The sequence below is a fragment of the Pristiophorus japonicus genome, chromosome 7 (assembly GCF_044704955.1).
Source record: "Pristiophorus japonicus isolate sPriJap1 chromosome 7, sPriJap1.hap1, whole genome shotgun sequence".
NCBI lineage: Eukaryota > Metazoa > Chordata > Chondrichthyes > Pristiophoridae > Pristiophorus > Pristiophorus japonicus.
Window position 1 is genome coordinate 153,383,394 of NC_091983.1, and position 20,431 is coordinate 153,403,824.

A 20,431-nucleotide genomic window follows, 5' to 3' on the forward strand; every position below is an offset into this window, starting at 1 on the left:
GGATTGGAAGATTGTGAACAGAGCTTCCACAATTTTCATTGGAGCTTGAAGAGCAAGGAAGACCAAGAAGAAAACAACACTAAATATGGTCCCCTCAAGCATGGAACTGTATCTAATAGAGCAGAGGTGTCCAGCCCTGGCATTAACTTCACCCAAAGAACATCTGATATGAGATGCAACTACTGTTCAGTGGTAACTCTGAATAGTCAGCAAGCTCGGTGCTAAACTATATATCCTTCAGTCTACAAACTTGGTAGGGAAAACCGTCTCCTACCATACTGAATAGTATCTGTAAGCAGAGAAATTGACTCCCTGTGGAAATTGCATTGAAGTAAGTGCGACAAAAAGTGTCCAGTATTCTATTTCTGCAGTCTTGTGCTGAGGACAAATATCTAAAAGTAAGGCTGTTTACCCGACCTACCCCCATGTTTTTCTCTCATTCCGTATATGCCCATTGTTGGACAATATAAAGATGTAGAAGGTGAAATAGTGAGGATGAGGCTGAGCTCTTCATTTCAGGAACCTACTAAAGATTAAAATGGTTAATACACACATTAGAAGTGAAGAACGGATGGAAACCAAATGATCTTGCTGGCGAAGCTGCTCATATTCATGCAGACTAGTCGAAACAGGTCTTCCATTCTGAGTATTTTCAAGGCATTCCCAATAGGCAAAGAGCATTTGTGCCAGCATGTAGGCACAAATCAGAATTTAACATTAGGTCCTGCATTCTTTGTTGATGTCATAGCCATGCTAAAAAATATTTTGTCATCTATGCTGATTTTCAGTTTGGGGTCTCCACTGCTGTCTTCTGTCCTATTTTACAAGCATTGTTATCAAAGCATTTGTCTTGAAGCTCATCTGTAGGATTTTGGACCCTATCCATTTAGCTCATAAACTAATGCAATTTGATAACACAGCTGTCATTTTCAATAGATACAGAAACAGGCTTGCCTCTACATAGAAACATAGAAACTAGGTGCAGGAGTAGGCCATTCGGCCCTTCAAGCCTGCAGAGCCATTCAATGAGATCATGGCTGAACATGTAACTTCAGTACCCCATTCCTGCTTTCTCACCATACCCCTTTATCCCCCTAGTAGTAAGGACTACATCTAACTCCTTTTTGAATATATTTAGTGAATTGGCCTCAACAACTTTCTGTGGTAGAGAATTCCACAGGTTCAATACTCTCTGGGTGAAGAGGTTTCTCTTCTCGGTCCTAAATGGCTTGCCCCTTATCCTTAGACTGTGACCCCTGGTTCTGGACTTCCCAAACATTGGGAACATTTTTCCTGCATCGAACCTGTCTGAGCCCATCAGAATTTTAAACGTTTCTATGAGATGCCCTTTCATTCTTCTGAACTCCAGTGAATACAAGCCCAGTTGATCCAGTCTTTCTTGATATGTCAGTCCCGCCATCCCGGGAATCAGTATGGTGAACCTTCGCTGCACTCGCTCAATGGCAAGAATGTCCTTCTTCAAGTTAGGAGACCAAAACTGTACACAATACTCCAGGTGTGGCCTCACCAAGGCCCTGTACAACTGTAGCAACACCTCCCTGCCCCTGTACTCAAATCCCCTCGCTATGAAGGCCAACATGCCATTTGCTTTCTTAACCGCCTGCTGTACCTGCATGCCAACCTTCAATGACTGATGTACCATGACACCCTGGTCTCGTAGCACCTCCCCTTTTCCTAATCTATCTATCATTCAGATAATAGTCTGTCTCTGTTTTTACCACCAAAATGGATAACCTCTCATTTATCCACATTATACTTCATCTGCCATGCATTTGCCCACTCACCTAACCTATACAAGTCACTCTGCAGTCTCATAGCATCCTCCTCGCAGCTCACACTGTCACCCAACTTAGTGTCATCCGCAAATTTGGAAATACTACATTTAATCCCCTCGTCTAAATCATTAATGTACAATGTAAACAGCTGGGGCCCCAGCACAGAACCTTGCGGTACCCCACTAGTCACTGCCTGCCATTCTGAAAAGTACCCATTTACTCCTACTCTTTGCTTCCTGTCTGACAACCAGTTCTCGATCCACGTCAGCACACTACTCCCAATCCCATGTGCTTTAACTTTGCGCATTAATCTCTTGTGTGGAACCTTGTCGAAAGCCTTCTGAAAGTCCAAATACACCACATCAACTGGTTCGCCCTGGTCCACTCTACCGGAAACATCCTCAAAAAATTCCAGAAGATTTGTCAAGCATGATTTCCCTTTCACAAATCTATGCTGACTTGGACCTATCATGTCACCTCTTTCCAAATGCGCTGCTATGACATCCTTAATAATTGATTCCATCATTTTACCCACTACCGATGTCGGGCTGACTGGTCTATAATTCCCTGTTTTCTCTCTCCCTCCTTTTTTTAAAAAGTGGTGTTACATTGGCTACCCTCCACTCCATAGGAACTGATCCAGAGTCTATAAACAGTAGCCTGTTTATCAGGGCTTACAAATTCCAACACTTCTGATTTGAAGGTTGGTTCAGATAGAAATGTTTGTGATTACCCAATATCTTGCAGACATGGAGAATGTTGCTGCTCGGTATATGAGATATACTGAGCAGCAACATCTACTTCTCACCTGTCTGCGGATTGGGAATCTTGAGAGAAGCTCTATTTTGTATTTTTTTGATTAATGGGAGTGGTCTGCAGAACTGACCATCCTTAGTTGATCATTCCAACATGAACCCTCCCTTACCCGGGTATCTTCAGTTATTTACCTAAAAGCCTTGTCACTCTGAATCATTATATGCTTTGTCCCTCAGTCATTCTACCTCATTTGGCATGAGAAAACAGGAGTGCTTTGTCTACATGTTAAGTTTCTAGTTGGTGTCTGAGTTATTCTGACATTTTAGGTTGTATTTACCAGTGTGGGTGCAGTTTTACTCCTGAACAGTTAAATAATGAGCCCGTAAGTGAAGTATGCTGATTGCACGCAATTTTCCATGATCATCCTATTATCATTATTCATAGAAAAGCAAAATACTGCAGATGCTGGAATCTGAAATAAAAACAGAAAATGCTGGAAAACTCAGCGGGTCCACTGCCTGACCCACTGAGTTTCCATCATTATTCATAGTCTAGGTGCAAATTGAGATGAATATGAGAGTAGCTCAGTATGGACAATTAACATAAGTGGCGGAATAGGGATTCAACATTTCTTGTTGCATTAGGAAACACTTGAGAGGCATTTCAATTGATTGTGAATCTTTGTCCAGAACTGATGACAAAATCGTAAAACGACTGGCAAAAATGAAGTGAAAGGACACTGTTTAGGCAAGTTTTCCCAAAGGAGAGGGGCGATACAGACATTGCAGGACACGGGGGAGGAGTGTGAAATATTAGATGAAATGAACAGTGGGAGAGGAAGTATTGAGGGGTTTGGCAGCTTTGAAAGTGGATACATTCTCAGGCCTGGATGAAATGTATTCTAAGCTGTTGAGCGAAGCAAAAGAGGAAATAGCAGAAGCTCTGACGATCATTTTCCAATCCTCTCTGGCTACAGATATGGTGCTGGAGAACTGCTAACATTGTATCTTTGTTTCAAAAGGGAGAAAGGGATAGACCAAGTAATTATAGGCCAGTCAGCCTAACCTCGGTGGTGGGAAAATTATTGGAGAAATTTCTGAGGGACAGAATAAATCTTCAGTTAGAAAAAGACACGGATTAATCGGGGACAGCCAGCATAAATTTATTAAGGGTAGATCATATCTGACTAACTTGATTGCATTTTTTGAGGAGGTAACGAGGAGGGTAGTGTATATGGATTTTAGCAAGGTTTTTGATGAGGTCCCACATGGCAGACTGGTCACGAAAGTAAAAGCCCATGGGATCCAGGGCAAAGTTGGATCCAAAATTGGCTCCGGGGCAGGAAGCAAAGGGTAATGGTTGATGGGTGTTTTTGTGACTGGAAGGCTGTTTCTAATGGGGTTCCGCAGGGCTCAGTACTGGGTCCCTTGCTTATGTGGTATATATCAATGATTTAGACTTGAATATAGGGGGTATGATTAAGAAGTTTGCAGATGATACAAAAAATAGCTGTGTGGTTGATAATGATGACGAAAACTGTAGACTGCAGGAAGATATGAATGAGCTTATCAGGTGGCAGAACAGTGGCAAATGGAATTTAATCCGCAGAAGTGTGACGTAATGCATTTGGGAAGGGCTAACTAGGTAAAGGAATACACATGAAATGGTAGGACACTGAGAAGTGTCGAGGAACAAAGGAGTGTAGGTAGCAGACGAGGTAGATAATGTGGTTAAGAAGGCACATGGATTACTTGCCTTTATTAGCCGAGGCATAGAATACAAGAGCTCGGAGGTTATGGTTGAAATGTACAAAACACTAGTTAGGCCACAGCTAGAGTACTGTGCGCAGTTCTGGTCACCGCATTACAGGAAAGATGTGATTGCATTGGAGAGGGTACAGAGGAGATAGATGAGGATGTTGCCTGGACTGAAGAATTTTAGCTATGAGGAACGATTAGATAGGCTGGGTTTGTTTTCTTTGGAACAGAGGAGGCTGAGGGGAGATCATATTGAGGTGTATAAAATTGAGGGGCCGAGATAGTGGATAGGATGGACCTACTTCCCTTAGCAGAGGGGTCAACATCCAAAGGGCATAGATTTAAAGTAATTGGTAGGAGGTTTAGAGAGGATTTGAGGGGAACAAGATCACTCTGTGGGTGGTGGGAGTCTGGAACTCACTGCCTGAAAGGGTGGTAGAGGCAGAAACCCTCACCACTTTTTTAAAAAGTACTTGGATATGCACTTGAAGTGATGTAACCTACAAGGCTACGGACCAAGAGCTGGAAAGTGGGATTAGGCTGGATTACTTTTTGTTGGCTGGCACGTACACAATGGGCCCAAGTTTTCCCCCAGGCTTAGAACGGCGCATCTCCGTGTGGTGCGCCGACTTTTTAAAACCGAAACGGCGCCTATTATTTATCTTGGTATTTTCCCTTCCGTCTGGTCGATCCAGGCAATTGGCACAGTGCAGCAGAACGCGTGGAGGGCGGAGCTAGGTCTCAGCGCTGAAAACAGTGACGAGACCTCTGCACATGCGCGCTAGAGTGTGCGCGCTAGTGCGGTAGCTCCTCGCCCCCAAGGCGCTGGGAGGGGCCCGAAGCACGTCTCCCCTAGCCCTGGCCAAATGGGCTCCCAGGGCGGCGAAGATCAGACTCGGGCCTCCCCCCTTCCCGTTCAGGTCCTGTTCTCTTTTTTTCTCTCCCGCTGGGGGCAGGCCCTGCCTGAAGTCTTCGGCCCGGCTTCCTCTCATTGGCGGGGCCTGTTCAGCCTCTCCCTCTCCTTGCCCCTCCCCACCCCCCTCTGCCCCCCGCCTCTGAAGAGACTCTGCTGATGGACATTTGACCAAATGGAAGTCAGAAAGCCAGTGGAGCATTTGCATTTTGTATTTTATTGAGCTCTGACTCCCAGCCGATTAATGCTGCTCCCTGCAAGAAATGACTGTAGAAAGTTGACTGATATGTGTAGAATGGAATTAAGTACAAAGGAAGCTAAATTGTATACTTTGAAATACAAATAAATAAAGGCACTCTATAGCATCAGATTTTGCAGCATAACAAACATAAGTACGGTTGTTACATTCTTCAATTATTGAACTTATAAAATTCTATGTAAAAACTTTAAATCACTTGTTTCATAACTTTTTTTTCTAAATTCTGTAATATTTTCACTAACCCTTGAACTAAGGTGCCACCTCTAATTTTAAAGATTAAATGGGTGATGGTGTATAAATTAAGGAAATGCCCCATGGATTACAACTAAAAAGTCTCAAGTGGGTGACATCCTGATTCTTGCCCTGACCCCACATGCATTTAATTATGGCATGTGGAATTTGCATTTATTTGAAGTGCTGACCATCAGACCTCCTAAAGGTTCTGTCTGTCTTCCTGCTTCCCTTAGTTTGTACTCCATATATTGAGGGAGTCTTTAAGTGAAGCTAATACATATGGGGGTAGAAATTGCCCTCCGACCAAAACAAGGCGCACGCACCCCGTATCGATGGTTTTTTACCGCAGCTGTGGTTGAGGACGCCTCTTTATTTTTTATTTGGATCTGGAAGTCGCTCTTAATGGGGGCGGTGACTACACGAGAGGGACAGATACGTGGTGGTGGCAACACCCAAGGGGTGGAGGTTGGGGGCGGTGCGGAGTGACTGCCACGATGACATCACGGTGCCGCGTCAGCACGACTCTCCCCTTCATTTAAAGGGGAGAGTCTTTGCGATTTTAAAACTTCGGCCCACCGGGCTATCGAAGCATTTCGGCCGGGCCAGTGGCCTGGCACCAAAGAGGGGGTGCCAGGCTGCCTGTTGGCGGCCCGACTGAACTCGGGGGCATAATAGTCGGGCCAACATGGCAGTCGGCCGACAAAAAGAAAAATACATGGCGGCAGTGCGTCCTCTCCGTTAAGGGAAGGCACACCGCCGTTGCAGAAGGCCTTGGCCTCACTGGACCACTGGGGAAAAAAAACGGTTTTGGCACCGTTGGGAGGGCCGAAGATTTTCAGAGGGGAATGTCACCGACGAGGGGTGGGGGTACATCAGCGGTGATGACGCAATTAACACGGATCAGCGGAGCGGTAGAGGGTAGATCGGGATACCGCCGGGAAACCTCGGAAGGGCAATTGGGCTATCCGCGGTCATTCCACTCCGCAGCGTGGTCGCCGATCCGCAGTGGTAACGGGCCTTAAGGAGAGGGGCAATTTCGGCCCAATGGAGCCTTTGAGTTGTGTGGTTAATCTTAGTTCTTACAAAAAGTAAAATGTTCCCCATGCAAGGGAACATCTCTCCCAGGAGAGTTTTAACCTAATACTAGATGCATTTCTCTCCCCTGCACCAAACATTTTCTTTCATGGTTGTAGTTTCAAGTTGTTGGGGGAAAAAAACATTTAATTTTTTTTTGCTCTTTCTCTTCGCACAATTCCCAATTCTGTCATGTGCAGCAATTTGTTTGTTGCTGGTTTTTCCAATGGGAAGTTAACCACTTTCTGTAAAAGGTGACATCAAAAGTGGTCCTTTTGGCACTATCATAGGAAATCATTGATGAAGTTGAGCAGAATGAGGCTAAGTACACTACTTTGGAGAACCCCTGTGTTGGAACTTTAATGAATATCTGTATATCATTGTCATCATAGGCAGTCCCTCAAAACGAGGATGACTTGCTTCCACGTCGAAAAGGGATGCGTTCACAGGTTTCAATGAAGGACTTAATAGTCCAGATCCTGAATGATGGAAGGTGCTTCGCGTGGAAATTTTAACGTGTGCTGGCCGTTACACACCAGCCACCACACGGGCTTGACAGAGCTAGGTCTTAGTCCAGTGGCAAGGATTAACCAACACGACTGGAGACCAGCTCTGCTGCACGGACCTAGTGCGCGCACATGTCGCAGTGTGAGCTGGCCCGTGCTGCCCCTAGGCCCTCTCCACTCCTGGGCCCTGATCACATCCCTCTATGAACTCTTGCCACTCCTTGATTTCCAGGCCGCCGCACACTGCTCCCTCTAATGGCCCCGGCCAATCAGGGCAGGTTACTGCATGGCCTCTCCCACCTCAGTTCATCATATCATAACTTGGTGCTGGTATCTTCTGAAGAAATCATGGCCTGGCAAGAAAATGGCTGGGGTTATTTAGCAGAAGCTAGTTTTAAATTGGACAACATCCCTAACAATACAGAGCAATGTTTGTTTTTTCTCAAAACGCCACTGTGAAAATGCATCGAGTTCTGAGGAGCGTGTGTGCGCATCATTTTTGCTCTGCTTTCGGGCAATTGAGCTTGCAACATTCAGCATGAATCTGATCATTCTGTCATCACCTGCATGGAAATAGCATTCATTGCACTGTAATTTACACACCTGCTTGTGTGCGTGAATCTGCTTGGAACTGAATAATCACACTTGTAGACATACTAAAAGAATTTCATTCTGCAACTATACTGTTAAATGGTAACAATTTGATATTACAGGTGAGCCCTGGTGAATTGTCAAATGGAGTAATAAATGCTGCTTTCTTGCTGCTTTTCAAAGATCTAATCAAATTATTTGCATGTTACAATGATGGAATCATTAATTTGTTAGGTGAGTACAATTTACCATACATAACTTGTTCACTTAGTTATCAATTATTCCATTACTAGAAATCTGAGGACTTATAAATCATTTGTTCCAGTTTAATCTCTCCCTTATCATTTTTTGAATGTAATCTTCTATACCATATGGAAGCTAGTTTAATCAGTATGAAGATTGTATATAATTTGAACAACTGGATCTGCAAAAAAAAATCAAGTTTTTGGAATCCACAGGTTTATTTGGTGACCAGCAGGCACAAATTCCATGAAGATGTTCTGTGTCAACAAATATGTACCTTCCTCCTGTAAAATTGCTGATTGATTCATCTAGGTTAAGCAAGAGCAGAAAGAAAGATTTGACAAGATGAAGAGAAAATATTAATTTATTTTGTGAACTCAAAAATATTAATGGGTCTAATATTCTTGTTTTTCAAACTTGGTAGTGTAAAATCATCTTTCAAGATACCATTGGATTTTTATTCAGACTGTTAATGTAGCAGTGTATATTTAAATCATTGGGCTCTTAAATTTTGCTGAGAAATTAACATTTGGTGCTACAGTTTAATGTAATTATGTTTTTTCTGATTTTAGAAAAATATTTTGAAATGAAGAAGGGACAGTGTAAAGAAGCGCTAGAAATTTATAAAAAATTCCTCACTAGAATGACAAGAGTTTCAGAATTTCTTAAAGTTGCTGAAGTAAGTAACTGTTAAAATCATTTTTGTGGTCTCTGGAGCATAGCCCTGTTTGACTATTATTCATTGACTTGACTACTTTTAATGTTTGAAGATTGATTGTTAGAGATCGTATCAGAAAAAATATTAGGTACACAATATTACCACAAAATATAATAAAACTTGAGAAATAAAGTAAAGCTGAGTAAGATTTGTAGTTTATCATTTTCACTTGCTGTCTTTGATATGGTTCTGTACTTTAGAGCTTGCTGCTTCCACTCTTGACATTCTCCTTTTTTCTGTCGTCTTACCATAGCATTCTAAATTGCTATTCTTTCAGACCTAAATACTATTCTGCTAAGCCCATTCTGTGGACCACCATTCATACTCAACTGCAACTCAGCGACTGTACCCAATGGGCTAGATTTTCGGTTTTCGTCACAGTAGTTTTACGTCAAATTCACCGTTTTCACTGCACTACCGTTTTTAGGGTTTACTTTACGTCTGCATCGTCGGCATTGCACGAGGATTCGCAGCGCAAACCGCGAGTTTCGGCAACTTTAGTCCGGGGCCGGTAATACTGCGAGAGAGGCCTTGGGAGGGGTGGGGGGAAACGCACACAATTGCAAAAAACATTCACAAAACATTCAAAAAGCCCTTACCTACTAAATTGCTGAAAAATAATTAAAAAATCAAAACTTTAACTTACCTTTTTGCAGGTTTTCATACTACCACTGCTGGCAGGACTGCACCGATGGGTTTGACCCTGTTGGTATTCTGGGCGTGGCGTAAGATGCCGAAAGCGCCGCCGCAAAGAGGTGCCCGAAGATCCCGCCGACTGGGTTTTCGCCACGGAGGGTCAAATGGCGGCGGCAAACCCGGTCGCAAAATCAGCACAAATCCAGCCCATTATCTTAGTAAAGCACTGCAGGAACAAGTTTAATATTCTAGTTTGAATAACACCTTTACAATTAAAAACATTACATATTCATAAAAGTAATATTTTTATATACATCATGGTGCAGTGATCCTGCTGTGATTTGGTATTTTGGCAACCCATTGATCTGATCAAACGTAACTGAACTCCATGTGTGTTGCATGGTGAGGTCCAATCGAATCATATTTAATCAGTGTGACATCCTATTTTTACGCTGGATATTCTACATTGCTTAAATACAGTGGGATAGAATTTCCAAACAATCCGCCAGCGACCGATTCGCGTCCAAAAATACCGCTAAGGTTCCCAAAATTATCGCCGGCACAAAATTCCCCCAAAAAAGAAAAAACATCCGCCCAGTGAAAAAAAATGGGCATTACATTCCAGCCCAATATTTGAAATTAAGAATTACATAAAGGTCTTTACAGGTTTGCCAGAGAGTTTTTGAGACCCAATGTTTCATTAAAAATTTGTAAAACGTTTCCTCAAATTTCCCAAAGTGTCGGCACTCACCTCCGAGTCAGAAGGATGTCAGAGGTCCTATTCCAGAGACTTGAGCACAAAAAAAAATCGAGGCTGACACTCCATTGCTGAGGGAGCACTCTACTGTCGGAGGTGTCGTCTTTCCGATGAGACGTTAAACCGAAGCCCGTCTGCTCTCAAGTGGTCGTAAAAGATCCCATGACACTATTTTGATGAAGACCAGGGGAGTTATCCCCGGTGTTCTGGCCAAGATTATCTGATCATTATCACATTGCTGTTTGTGGGAGCTTGCTTGTGCATAAATTGGCTGCCACGTTTCCTACATTACAACAGTGACTACACTGCAAAAGTACTTAATTCGTTGTAAAGTCCTTTGAGACGTCCTGTGATCGTGAAAGGCGCTATATAAATCCAAGTCTTCCGTTTCTTTCTTTGAAATTCACGAAATATTTGCTTTATATTTCCTTTGTTCTATTTTTTTTTTCATGTGGGCCCAGCCATAAACAACCACATAGTTATGTTCAAAATTAATCAATGTACATCAGTAATTACAAAAACAAAATACTGCGGATGCTGAAATCTGAAATAAAAACAGAAAATCCTGAAAATCTCAGTGGGGTCAGGCAGCATCTGTGGGGAGAGAAACGGAGTTAACATTTCAGGCAGTGCATTCCAGATCCTAACCACTCGCTACGTAAAAAAACATTATTCTTGTGTCGCCTTTGGTTCTTTTGTCAATCAGCTTAAATCTGGGTCCTCTCGTTCTCAGCCCTTCTGCCAATCGGAACGGTTTCTCTCTCTATTCTGTCCAGACCCCTCATGATTTTGAACACCTCTATCATATCTCCTCGCACTCTACTCTGCTCTGAGGAGAACAACCCCAGCTTCTCCAATCTATCCATTTAACTGAAGTCCCTCATCCCTGGAATGATTCTTGTAAATCTTTTCTTTACCCTCTTTAAGGCCTTCACATCCTTCCTAAAGTGCGGTGCCCAGAAATCGACACAATATTCCGGTTGACACCAAACCAGTGTTTCATACAGGTTGTTCATAATTTCCATGCTTTTGTAATCTATACCTCTATTCATGAAGCCCAGGATCCCGTAAGCTTTTTTAACTGTTTTCTCAACCTCCACCTTCAACAATTTGTGCCCGTATACTCCAGGTCTCTGTTCATGCACCCACTTTAGAATTGTACCCTTTAATTTATATTTCCTCCCCTCATTCTTTCTACCAAAAGATATCACTTCGCACTTTTCTGCGTTAAATTTAATCTGTCACATGTCTGCCCATTCCACCAGACTATGTCCTCTTGAATTCTACACTATCCTCCCTGTTCAATATACTGCCACCTTTTGTGACAGCTGCAAATGTTGAAATTGTGCCCTATACACCCAAGTCTAAGTGATTGATTTATATCAAGAAAATCATTGGTCCTAGAACCGACCCCTGGGGAACACCACTGTATACCTACTTTCCAGTCCGGAAAAACAACCGTTCACCACTACTCTCTGGGGCCGAAATTCCCTATTGCCCTGGTTGGGGGTGGTAACCTCTCTGGGGCTGGACATTCTGCGCCTGGCGCAGAAGCCCATCCAGGAAGTGAAATTCAAGTTACAGCCCCTCACAGGAAGTGGAGCGCAATGCCGTGCGCTCCACTTCCTTTGGGCTCACTACATGGGTGCATTGTTGACTGCTACACAGCCTCTCTGCGTAGCGCTGACGTGTTTCAACTTCCTCTGCAGGCCCTTTGATGGCCTCCATAGGGTCACCAGGGCTAAGGGGTGGCCGGGCCACAGCCCAGCACTGAAACAGAGTGCCGGGCTGCACGATCAACCCTCTCTTGTTACCTCATCAAAAAACTCGATCAATTTGGTTAAACACGATTTGCCTTTAACAAATCCGCGCTGGCTTTTCTTAATTAATCCACACTTGTCCAAGTGACTTAATTTTGTCCCTGAATATTGTTTCTAAAAGCTTCCCTTATTACCGAGGTTAAACTGACTAGCCTGTAGTAGCTGAGTTTATCTTTACATCCTTTATGAACAATAGTGTAACATTTGCAATTCTCCAGTCCTCTGGCACCACCCCAGTTTCTAAGGAGGATTGGAAAATTATGGCCAATACATCCGTGATTTCTTCCTCTACTTCCTTCAGCGTCCTAGGCTGTATTCCGTCTGGTCCTGGTAACTGATCTACTTTATAGCCAGCCTCTCGGGTACCTCCACTTTATCAATTTTTATCCCATCCATTACCTCCTCCAGCTCCTCCTTTACTGTCTCTGGCAGCATCTTCCTTGGTGAAGACAGATGCAAAGTTCTCATCCTCTCTGCATCCACCCTGTCAAGCCCCCTCATAATCTTGTACGTTTCGATAAGGTCATCCCTCACTCTTCTGAATTCCAATGAGTAGAGGCCCAACCTATTCAACCTTTCCTCATAAGTCGACCCCCTCAGGTCTGGAATCAACCTCCAAAGCAAGTATATCCTTTTGTAAATATGGAACCCAAAACTGCATGCAGTATTCCAGGTGTGGCCTCACCAATACCCTGTATAACTGGAGCAAGACTTCCTGCTTTTATACTCCATCCCATTTGCAATAAAGGCCAAGATTCCATTGGCCTTCCTGATCACTTGCTGTACCTGCATACTAACCTTTTGTGTTTCATGCACAAGTACCCCCAGGTCCTGCTGTATTGCAGCACTTTGCAATCTTTCTCCCTTTAAATAATAACTTGCTCTTCGAATTTTTTTCTGCCAAAGTGCATGACCTCACACTTTCCAACATGATACTCCATCTGCCAATTTTTTGCCCACTCACTTAGCCTGTCTATGTCCTTTTGCAGATTTTTTGTGACCTCCTCATACAAAGATGGGAGGAAAAGCAATGTATCGTCAGCAAACTTGGCTACGTTACACTCGGTCCCTTCCTCCAAGTCGTTAATCTAGATTGTAAATATTTGGGGTCCCAGCACTGATCCCTGCAGTACCCCACTGGTTACTGATTGCCAACCCAAGAATGAACCATTTATTCCTACTCTGTTTTCTGTTAGCCAATCCTCTATCCATGCTAATATATTACCCCCAACTCCGTGAACTTTTATCATGTGCAGTAACCTTTTATGTGGCACCTTGTCAAATGCCTTCTGGAAGTCCAAATATACACATCCACTGGTTCCCCTTTATCCACCCTGTTTGTTACATCCTCAAAGAATTCTAGCAAATTTGTTAAACATGACTTCCCCTTCATAAATCCATGCTGACTGTGGCTGAACGAATTTTGTTTTTCCAAATGTCCTGCTACTACTACTTTAATAATGTTGTTGGCTGCTTTAATAATTGTTAGCTGCCATTCTATTTTCATAACCTCTCTTTAGTCTTTTCTTTTTCACTTCTCCTCTGAACTTTCTATATTTAGCCTAATTCTACAGATAGATAGAATATGGAGGGGAGTAAAGCTGGAATTAGAAAGCAAAAATAAAGAAAGTGAGTTTGAAGGAGTTTGAAACAAGGGTTTTAAAAAAAAACTTAAAGGCACTTCGCCTAAATGCACGTAGCGTTTGTAACAAAATAGATGAGTTGATGGCACAAATTGAGACAAATGGGTATGATCTGATAGCCATTCGAGACGTGGTTGCAAGGTGACCAGAACTGGGAATTAAATATTCAGGGGTACTTGATAACCCAGAAGGACAGACAGAAAGGAAAAGGATGTGGGGTAGCTCAATTGATAAAGGATAGAGTCACTGCAATAGTAAGAAACGATATTGGCTCAAATGATAAGGTGTTGAAACAGTTTGGGTGGAGATCAGGAACAATAAGGGGAAAAAGTCACTGGTGGGCGTAGTCGATAGGCCCCCTAACAGTAGCAACTCTGTTGTTCAGAGCATAAACCAGGAAATAGTGGGGGCTTGTAAAAAGGGAACAGCAATAATCATGGGTGATTTTAACCTCCATATTGATTGGACAAATCAAATTGATCGGGGTAGCCTTGAGGAGGAGTTCATAGACTGCATAAGGGACGGGTTCCTTGAGCAGTATGTAATGGCACCAACCAGGGGGCAAGCTATCTTAGATCTGATCCTGTGTGATGAGACAGGATTAATATACAATGTCCTAGTAAAGGATCTCATTGGAATGAATGATCATAGCATGATTGAATTTCAAATTCAGGTGGAGGGTGAGAAAGTTGGATCTCTAACCAGCGTAGTAAGCTTAAATAAAGAAGACTATGAAGGTATGAGGACAGAGTTGGGTAAAGGGGCCTGGGAAAATAAATTAAAGTGCAGGACGGTTGATGAACAGTAGTGTACATTTAAAGAGATATTTCACAACTCTCAAAAATATATTCCAATGAGAAGGAAAGGGTGTAAGAGAAAAGATATCCATCCATGGCTAACTAAAGAAATAAAGGATGTTATCCAATTTTAAAAACAAGGGCATACAAAGTGGCCAAAACTCGTGGGAGGACAGAAGACTGGGAAGCTTTTAAAAGCCAGCAAAGAACGACTAAAAAAATGATTAAGGGAAAATAGACTATGGAAGTAAACTAGCACAAAATATAAAAACAGACAGCAAGAGTTTCTATAGGTATATAAAAAGGAAAAGGGTGGCTAAAGTAAATGTTGGTCCCCTAGAGGACGAGACCGGGGAATTAGTAATGGGGAACATGGAGATGGCAGAAACTCTGAACAAATATTATGTAATCGTCTTTACGGTAGAGAACACTAACAACATTCCGACAGTGGATCGTCTAGGGGCTATAAGGGAGAGGAACGTAACACAATCACAATCACCTAAGGAAGTGGTACACAGTAAGATAATGGGACTAAAGGTAGATAAATCCCCTGGACTTGATGGCTTGCATCCTAGGGTCTTGAGAAGTAGTGGCAGGGATTGTGGATGCGTTGGTTGTAATTTACCAAAATTCCCTGGATTCTGGGCAGATTAGAAAACTGCAAATGTAATGCCCCTTTTTTAAAAAAGGAGGCAAACAAAAAGCAGGAAACTATAGACCTAACATCTGTGGTTGGGTAAATGTTGGAGTCCATTATTAAAGAAGCAGTAGCAGGACATTTGGAAAAGCAAAATTCGGTCAGGAAGAGTCGGCATGGATTTATGAAGGGCAAGTCATATTTGACAAATTTGCTGGAGTTCTTTGAAGATGTAACAAACAGGGTGGATAAAGGGGAACCAGTGGATGTGGTGTATTTGGACTTCCAGAAGGCATTTGACATGGTGCCACATAAAAGGTTACTGCACAAGATAAAAGTTCATCAGGGTTGGGGGTAATATATTAACATGGATCAAGGATTGGCTAGTCGGGATAAATGGTTCATTCTCTGGTTGGCAACCAGTAACTAGTGGGGTGCCACAGGGATTAGTGCTGGGACCCCAACTATTTACAATCTATATAAATGACTTGGAAGAAGGGACTGAGTGTAACGTAGCCAAGTTTGCTGATGATACAAAGATGGGAGGAAAAGCAATATGTGAGGAGGACACAAAAAATCTGGAAAAGGATATAAGCTAAGTGAGTGGGCAAAAATTTGGCAGATGGACTATAATGCTGGAAAGTGTGAGGTCATGCACTTTGGCAGAAAAAAAATCAACAAGCATGTTATTAAAAGGAGAAAGATTGCAAAGTGCCGCAGTACAGCAGGATCTGGGGGTACTTGTGCATGAAACACAAAAGGATAGTGTGCAGGTACAGCAAGTGATCAGGAAGGCCAATGGTATCTTGGCCTTTATTGCGAAGGGGATGGAGTATACAAGCAGGAAAGTCGTGCTACAGCTATACAAGGTATTGGTGAGGCCACACCTGGAATACTGCGTGCAGTTTTGGTTTCCATATTTACAAAAGGGTATACTTTGGAGGCAGATCAGAGAAGGTTCACTCGGTTGATTCCGGGGATGAGGGAGTTGACTTATGAGGAAAGGTTGAGTAGGTTGGGCCTCTTCTCATTGGAATTCAGAAGAAAAGGGGTGATCTTATCGAAAGATTATGAGGGTGCTTGACAAGGTAGATGCAGAGAGGATGTTTCCACTGATGGAGGAGACTGGAACTAGAGGGCATGATCTTAGAATAAGGTGTCGCCCATTTAAAACAGATGAGGAGAAATTTCTTGCGGGTTGTTAATCTGTGGAATTCGCTGCCTCAGAGAGCTGTGGAAGCTGGGACATTGAATAAATTTAAGACAGAAATAGACAGTTTCTTAAATGATAAGGGGTTATGGGGAGCGGGCGGAGAAGTGGAGCTGAGTCCATGATCAGATCAGTCATGATATTAAATGGCGGAGCAGGCTCGAGGGGCTGTATGCCCTACTCCTGCTCCTATTTCTTATGTTCTTGTGTGTTCTCGACCTGACATCTGTCACATGCGCTCCTTTTCTGCTTCATCTTGCTCTGTCTCTTTCATCAACCAGGGTGCTCTGACTTTAGTTGCGTTACCTTTCCCACCCCAGTGGAAATAGACCTCGACTCTACCCGAACTATTTCCTCTTTAAAACAGTATTTTTAATATTTGCAAATATCACATGATTCCTTCGTAAATAGGAATGCAACAGTAATATAGATATAACTTGTACGATCTATTTGCAAGTAAACTTTAGTTGTAAATATTATCTAGAATGACTTGGTTTGTAAATATCACCTAAGATATAGAATTGAGTCTGCAGATTGTTACTACAGGTACGTCGTCTGAAATCCGGAATCCTCTGGACCAAATCCGTGCTGGATTTCGGACCTCGCCGATTCCCACTGCTCCTTGCCACCCAATAATTCCAACCGCCTGCGGCCCCCCCAGCCAGGGCTGCATTTTTAACCGGTTTCCTCATCCCTCGCTGCCTGATGTCGCCATCTTGGCCGCCTCAAATGTCCGGTTTTCGGACAATTCTGTTTTTCGGAATCCGGATTCGGAGCGTTGTGCCTGTATTTGGATGCATGGAGGGATTTGAAAATAAGGATGAAGATTTTAAAATTGGCATATTTCCAACATCAGTCATAGGTCCTGGTAAAATGTTCTAGGATCATGTATTACTGTAAAAACTGAACGTCTGGAATGAAAAAGAGCAATTACATGGTTGCAGAAGATTGATGAGTGGAGTTTGGTGCATATAAATACGCTATTTATTCATGTAGCTCCTTTCCTACTTGTGTTTTCAATTGGTAGGTATATTGAGAGTTTCCAGGATAAATCAAGGCAATGTTAAGAATAATAAAATAAATGGCTGGCTGAGGGCACATAGAGGATGAGACCAGGCCCAGATGCACTGCACAGTAACAGCAGCAAGTTGCATTTAAATAGTGCATTTAATGTAGTAAAATGTCCCAAGTAAAATTTGACACCGAGCCACATAAGGAGAAATTAGGGCAGATGACCAAAAGCTTGGTCAAAGAGGTAGGTTTTAATGAGCGCCTTTAAAGGAGGAGATCTGGATAGGTTTAGAGAGAATTTCAGAGCTTGGGGCCTACGCAGCTGAAAGCATGTCCGCCAATGGTAGAGCAATTTAAACCAGGGGATGTGGAGGAGCGCAGAAATCTTGGAGGTTGTCGGGCTGGAGGAGGATACAGAAATAGGGAGAAGTGAGGCCATGGAGGGATTTGAAAACAAGGATGAAAATTTTTAAATTGGGGCGTTGCCGGCCTGGGAGCCAATGTAGGTTAGAACACAAGGGTGATGGGTTAACGGCACTTGGTGTGAGTTAAGATACATTTTGAATGAGTTCAAGTGGAGGGTGGAAGATGGGAGGCTGGCCAGGAGATTATTGGAATAGTCAAGCCAAGAGGTAACCAAGGCATGGATGAGGGATTCAGCAACAGATGAGCTGAGGCAGGGGCAGATTCAGGCTATGTTATAGAGGTGGGAGTAGGCAGTCTTGATGGCACGGCTATGTGGTCGGAAGCTCATCTTGGGGTCAAATATGACACAAAGGTTGCGAACAGTCGGGTTCAGCCTCGGACAGTTGCCAGCAAGAGGGATGGAGTTTGTGGTGGGAACCGAAGACAATGGCTTCAGTTGTCCAAATTTTAGTTGGAGGAATTTTCTGCTCATGTCGGGCAAGCAGTTTGACAAATTAGAGACAGTGGAGGGGTGGAGAAAGATGGTGGTGAGGTAGAGCTAGGTGTGGTCAGCGTACACGTGGAACCTGGCAATGTGTTTTCCGATGTCGCCAACGGGGAGCATGTAGCTGAGGTACTTGAGAAAGTAGCTAATGAATTGGTCACGAACTGATGGGTATCTTTATGGATCATTGGAAACAGTAGTGGTGCTCGAGAGTTGGTGAAAGTTGATTGCAATGCCAGTTGCAAAAGAGGGGCATAATAAACCTTCAGAACTACTGGATGGTGGCGGTGAATTCTGCAGTCGATAAAATTGGCATGCAGAAGGGAATAGTGAAGCAGTTAGAGAAATAAGAGGCAGTCAATATATTAAGCTTGATGAAGGGGAGATTGTTCCTGACCAGTCTGTGTTCTTCAACAAAATAACAAAACTAGTACAGAAGAAAATGCATTGCATGTTTAGATTTTAGCTAGGATTTTAACATTGTATCCCCCAGCAGATTTGGAAAGCACGAATAAGAGCAGGGAGATACTAAGTGGACTGGAATTTTGCTGAGTCGGAGGAAATTAATATTCGATATATATGGAGCTTTATTTATGAAGAAATAAATGAATAGCCAGGTGCTTCAGGAATCTGTGCTTGGGCCATTAATGTTTAATAAGTGCATAAATGTTTTGGAAGTGGGGGCAGAAATGAACAAATTTACCAAACTGGGTGGATTGCAGATAGCGTGAAACAAGTGGATCAAGTACATAGGCATTTGAATGTAATAAATGAAGCTCAAGAGATGAAACTGGCGTTAGTAAATAAGCAGTGGGAGTACAAGCCAAATGCTATTTTATTAGATACATTTTAGCAGAGGGATCTGCGGGTGTGCATGGAATGCTCATTGAAACTGTTTGATGTAAGGTGCAGCAGTAAACCAGGCAGATAGATCTTTTACACTGCAAACCAAAAGAAAAGAGTGCAGGTCTGTGGAAATTAAGCATTCTGGAACTTATGAGCATGTGGAATTCTAAGAGGTATTTGCAATTCTATCTTTTGAAGATCTCAAATCGTGCAGCAAAGTCATAGACCCAAGCTCATAAGAAACGAGGTGAAAAAATTAGATTTAATTACTCTGCTGAAACACTATCTGAAGAGGCAGTGAAGGAGGATAGTGTTGGCAAATTTAAGAGGGAACTGGATAGGTATTTGGCAGAGAAAACATTGAGGGATATGAATGTGTGGTATTATTCACACTTTGGGACTGGTGGGGTAGGGGGTGTGGGGGAACTATAGTGATCTTTCTGATCCTGTATATTCTTATCTTGTCATATGTGAAGTAGAGGGAAATCTGGAAATAATCTTTTAGATGATTTAACTGTTTGAACTGTGTATTTACAGCAATGTTTTTGAATTTTTTTTAAATGAAAGCAGTCTATACGAATTACATTGGATATCTGCAACATGTGGTGAAGGGTTCAGTAGCTGTAGTCACTACATGGTTCAAAGTTGAGGTTAGCTTAGGTTCCTGAGAAATGCGATTGGGTTGAAATCTAGAATAATTATCGTACTTGAATCAAATTGCTGTTTTAAAACCCCAACTAGTTTGGTGATTTTCTGGCCTTCAGTTTAATTTGGAATATGGGCCCAAATTTCGCCACTATTTAGCTCCATTTTTTTTGGAGCTGTGTTTTTTGGAGTTAACTTAATTTTGCAAGTTTCGCCAATGGTATTACGCCGTCCTTAACAGATAACAGCTGTTTTTGTGAAGTACCGTTTTTCTGACGTCAGTCAGAGTCAAATCCACCCATAACGCCATTTTTGCCGGTTCTTGCGAGTTTCGCCAATAAGGATTTTTTTTTTTTAAGGACAGCGCCAATGACCACTTTTTAAAACCTTACCTTACCAAGTCAGAGTCCGATCGATATCTGTGTTAACTGAGACTTAGGATTGATTTGTTGTGTTGATTTGTATTTATTATGTTCCTATTGAATGTAGTGATGAAATATTATCTTAGACTTTTTCATTATAAAATAAAGTTACTTTATTTTTAGGACAATATTTACTGTGATACTCGGCAGCCCATTTGGCCAGGGATAGGAGCGGCTGCGGTGGGCCATTTGGCCAGGGATAGGAGCGGCTGCGGTGGGCCATTTGGCCAGGGATAGGAGCGGCTGCGGT

At 42.7% G+C, this 20,431-nt stretch overlaps 1 protein-coding gene across 8 annotated transcripts in view; it reads left to right on the top strand.

The window, feature by feature from the left end:
* LOC139267314 (clathrin coat assembly protein AP180-like) overlaps nt 1–20,431 on the top strand; it is a 375,181-nt gene that overhangs the window by 199,964 nt on the left and 154,786 nt on the right. For all 8 annotated transcript variants that reach the window (XM_070885426.1, XM_070885432.1, XM_070885424.1 and 5 more), the window contains exons 7-8: nt 8,009–8,120; nt 8,702–8,808. In XM_070885426.1, the coding sequence (XP_070741527.1) occupies nt 8,009–8,120; nt 8,702–8,808 (219 nt within the window). The remainder of the gene's footprint in view (nt 1–8,008; nt 8,121–8,701; nt 8,809–20,431) is intronic.